This window comes from Plasmodium reichenowi, chromosome 11 (genome assembly GCF_001601855.1).
Source record: "Plasmodium reichenowi strain SY57 chromosome 11, whole genome shotgun sequence".
Lineage (NCBI taxonomy): Eukaryota > Apicomplexa > Aconoidasida > Haemosporida > Plasmodiidae > Plasmodium > Plasmodium reichenowi.
The window spans coordinates 1,412,815-1,417,044 of record NC_033656.1 but is presented as its reverse complement, the minus strand read 5'-3'; the positions used below and the strand labels follow the sequence as shown (position 1 = coordinate 1,417,044).

Sequence of the window (4,230 nt, the reverse complement as noted above, 5' to 3'; positions counted from 1 at the left end):
TTTTTTTTTTCTTTTTTTTTCTTGGTATATACACAATTTTGAATATTTCTTTTATTCTATATTTATTTAATATAAATAAATAATTATTTATAGCTGTCCCATATAAATATTATATATATGTATATATTTTTTAATATTATGTCTCTATAATTATATATATATATATATATATATATATATATATATATAATATACATACGTATTATTTTATTTATTTTTTTGTTTAAAAATTTATGAAATATTTATGCACATAAATATTTTTCCGAACATTCGTTTAACATATATATATATATATATATATATTTTTATACATACATTTAAAAATATTTTGAACGAAATATTTTACTTATTTTAAAAATTATTAAAAGAATCAATTCACAATAAGAAATGTTACAACTCCTAAGGAGAAATGAATAAAAAGGTTGAAAATAAAAAAGTTAAACATTTGGCTGATGTACTTGCTACCTTAAATCAAAATGAAATTGGTACATAAAAAAATAAAATAAAATAAAATAATTATATTATATTATAAACATTTTAAAATATTATAAGATATAAATTTTTAATATGCATTTATATTTATAATTAAGACTTAAATAGTATTATAAATCTACTCAAAAGTATATAAAAAATATATATTATATACTTTTTATTTAAATATTTATTTTATTTTAATATAAAATCCGAGCTTTCTTTTCTTTTATATTAGAACATTTTCAACGTTTATTCAAAGAAAGAATATCAGCAAAACCCAAAAACTCAAAAAAATCGGCTGCAGAAATTAATTCAGTCTTACCACATACAAAGAGATTTCCCAGTCCACTAAAATTAAACATTTATACAAAGCACACAATTTTTAACTTTTATTCTAATTTACTTCAAACCATAAGGACAACCCTATTTTTTCGTAAGCAAATAATATATATATATATATATATATATTTATTTATTTATTTATTTATATTTATGTTAAATATACTTTTTTATTTTTGATGTGCATCCAAGAAACTACTATAATTTATGTAACTACATAAATATTTTTATTTTTTTCCATTATGAAATATATATAGGATAATCATGAAAGTGAAAAAATGGATAAAAAAAATCTACAACTCTAACCATATTCATTCTTTTATTAGTAGCACATCTGGAACATTAGCTTCTGTTTTTTTTAAGAAGTCTTTGGACTTTTCCACATTTATATACGACATAGATATAATCACTACATCATTTATAAGACATATAATGATAAGAATAATATATATTTTTTTATTTATATTATGTAATATTATTATGATTAAACACTATGTTTTATTAATGAAACATTATTCTGCCTTTTATGCAACTGTCTTAAATTTTTCCTTAAATTTTTTTTTAAGTGCTTTATGTGGCATCATATTTTTTCATGAGAAAAGAAAATTGTTATGGTTCTTTGGAGTTATGCTAATAATTTGTGGATTGATTTTTATACTTAAGGATACAATAAATGAAGAAAAAATAAAAAACAAATAAAAATTAATAAATAAATAAATAAATAAATATATATATATATATATTGTCAATATTTATTATATTTTTGTAATTTTTTTTTATATATAATATGCCAATTGATTAAAAAATATATATTCTTTAAAATATGCAATAATATGTAATAATGTCCAAAAAAAAAAAAAAAAAAAAAAAAAAAAAAAAATTTATTATATAATATTTCTATTATCTTCCAATTGCTTATCTATTCCTTTCATAAGTAAAAAATAAACCACAGTAGAAACTGTAGCAACAGTTAAATGAAGAAAAACTAAAATTGAATTGGCGGAAAAGAAAAGTACAGCATTATATGAATTGCAGTCGTTATTCATACCAATCCTTTTATTAAATACAACACTAGTGATAGTATATAATACATATATACCATAACAACTAGATAATACATCAACAATGGCCATAACTGCTGAAACGACAGCTACTATACTCCATTCGTATTCAGTACCCCATTCTCTGCAACTTATGATAGAGTAATAAGGAGCCATCACATATGAAACGCCTTAAAAAAAAAAAAAAAAAAAAATGAAAAAAATGAAATGTATCATATTGATTAGATAATATATGTGTATATAAAAATGTTTATTTATTTGTTTATTTATTTGTTTATTTATTTGCTTATTTATTTGTTTATTTATTTGTTTATTTGTTTATTTATTTATTCATTCATTCAGATTTATAATTATCTTATTAAATCATTTTACCTATTGATAAGGAAAAATTGAACAATGAATCAATTAAGGCAAGACACTGTAAATCAGATGCTTTGGGGAATAAAAAAATAAGATATGATAAAATTGACAAACAGATATACAATATCATTAATATTATTAACCATTTCCTAACAGGATTATATATAAGTGGAGCAGTACCACCATTTCTTAAAGGACGACCACATATGTAATTAAAAATTTTCATTCTAAGGAAATAAGAACAAATCCTTATTTTAATTTCTGCTTTTATTTTTTTTTTTCCCCCTTTTTGTTCATTTTACTTTGTCTTTTATAAATACATTTTTTTCTTTTTTTTTTTTTTTTTTTTGTATTATTTGAAAATATTTATATGATTATATAATCTTTGTTTTTCTTTATTTTCATCATTTTATATTACCCCATTGTTAACTTTTTTTCGATTTTTCTTATTTTATTCTATAAATATAATTTTTTGAGATGAAATTATATGGACATGCTTTGTGGTAAACATATTAATACTATAATAATTTTTATATAAAAGATAATTTATTCATATCTAAAATAAAGTAAAAAATGTTTATATATATATATATATATATAACATAAATATTTTTTTAAATAATAATTGATTAGTTTTAAAAATATATGATTATATACATTACTTAATTATATAACCCTTTTTGGAAAGAAAAAAAAAAATAAAATAAACAAAACGTGTATATGTATATATATATATATATATATATATGTATAAATGAGGTACGAATTAAAAAAATTTATATTCATATATTACATGAAATATTTTCTTGGTATAATTATAAAAAAAAGTCTTAAAAAAAAATTACAGAAAAATTAATAATATATAATTAAATATTAAAAATTAAATGTCTGTCTTATTAGCCACCATGTAATGTTGATAAGAAACATATTTTATCATTATTTTTTATTTTGTATGTATATGTATCTAGAATTTCCCAATCATATTCATTTATTAGAACAATAATTCCTGGTTTTATTTTTCCTTTATCATTTAAATTATAATTTGAATATTCCTTATCATCTATCATTACATTACATGATTTGATATTACCATCACTCATAACAAAATCTGAGAAAACATCTTTTCTATCAACAATTATATGATTTCTTATATATGCTATTAAATTCTCAAAATTAAATTCTTCTGATTCAATTTCTAATGATACATAATTTTTTGATTTGTTAGCTAAATAGCTTTCTAGTCCACCCAAAAATTTTAATTCTACTTTAGTTTTCATTATAAATATTAGGATATAAGAAATAAATAAATAAATAAATATTAAGATATTTATAATATATATAATTACTTATAATAACCTATAAAAATTTTTAATGTACAATATTACCTTTTGTAACATTTGATCTAATATAATTCTTCATATATATTAATATTTGTATTATATCTATAAAAAAACCAAGATATAAAATTTATACCAAATAATGTACTACAAATAAAAACAAATAGAATATATATATATATATATATATATATATCCAAATTTTAAAACAATTTTATTTATATATACATGTTTCACTCTAAAATATTCATTAATATATCCATAATTACAAAATTCTTTAAAAGAACTTCCAAATATAAGCTTTTAATTTATGGTAAAAAAAAATAAATTAATAATAATATTGTTTTCTTTTGGTACAGCAAATTTAATTCTTTACGAGTTTTTATTTATAATTTGTTTTCTTTAAATTTATTCTAATATACTTACATATTTATATATACTTGCAAAATATATATATATATATATATATATATAATATTATATATACATATTATTATATTATAAATATGGTCATATATTTATGCCTAAATATTATATTATATATGTTGTTTCTTTTAATATATTGAATAATTCACAAAAAAAAAGGATAATAAAAAATTATATTTTTGTAACAAAAAAAAAAAAAAAAAAAAAAAAAAAAAAAAAAAAAAAAAAAAAAA

General features: G+C 17.4%; 3 protein-coding genes across 3 annotated transcripts; 1 reads left to right on the top strand and 2 right to left on the bottom strand.

Annotated features, from left to right (window-relative positions):
• Positions 1-1,077: 1,077 nt before the first annotated feature.
• On the top strand, positions 1,078-1,512 carry PRSY57_1136700 (putative membrane protein; the record flags this gene model as incomplete). The annotated part of the gene is made up of 1 exon (XM_012908329.2): positions 1,078-1,512. One exon carries the CDS (start codon positions 1,078-1,080, stop codon positions 1,510-1,512), a length of 435 nt encoding a protein of 144 aa, XP_012763783.2.
• A 185-nt stretch (positions 1,513-1,697) lies between these two features.
• On the bottom strand, positions 1,698-2,460 carry PRSY57_1136600 (putative membrane protein; the record flags this gene model as incomplete). Its single annotated transcript, XM_012908328.1, has 2 exons — positions 1,698-2,044; positions 2,247-2,460. 2 exons carry the CDS (start codon positions 2,458-2,460, stop codon positions 1,698-1,700), a joined length of 561 nt encoding a protein of 186 aa, XP_012763782.1.
• Positions 2,461-3,130: 670 nt separating this feature from the next.
• Positions 3,131-3,511, bottom strand: PRSY57_1136500 (ubiquitin-related modifier 1, putative; the record flags this gene model as incomplete). Its single annotated transcript, XM_012908327.1, has 1 exon — positions 3,131-3,511. One exon carries the CDS (start codon positions 3,509-3,511, stop codon positions 3,131-3,133), a length of 381 nt encoding a protein of 126 aa, XP_012763781.1.
• Positions 3,512-4,230: the final 719 nt, after the last annotated feature.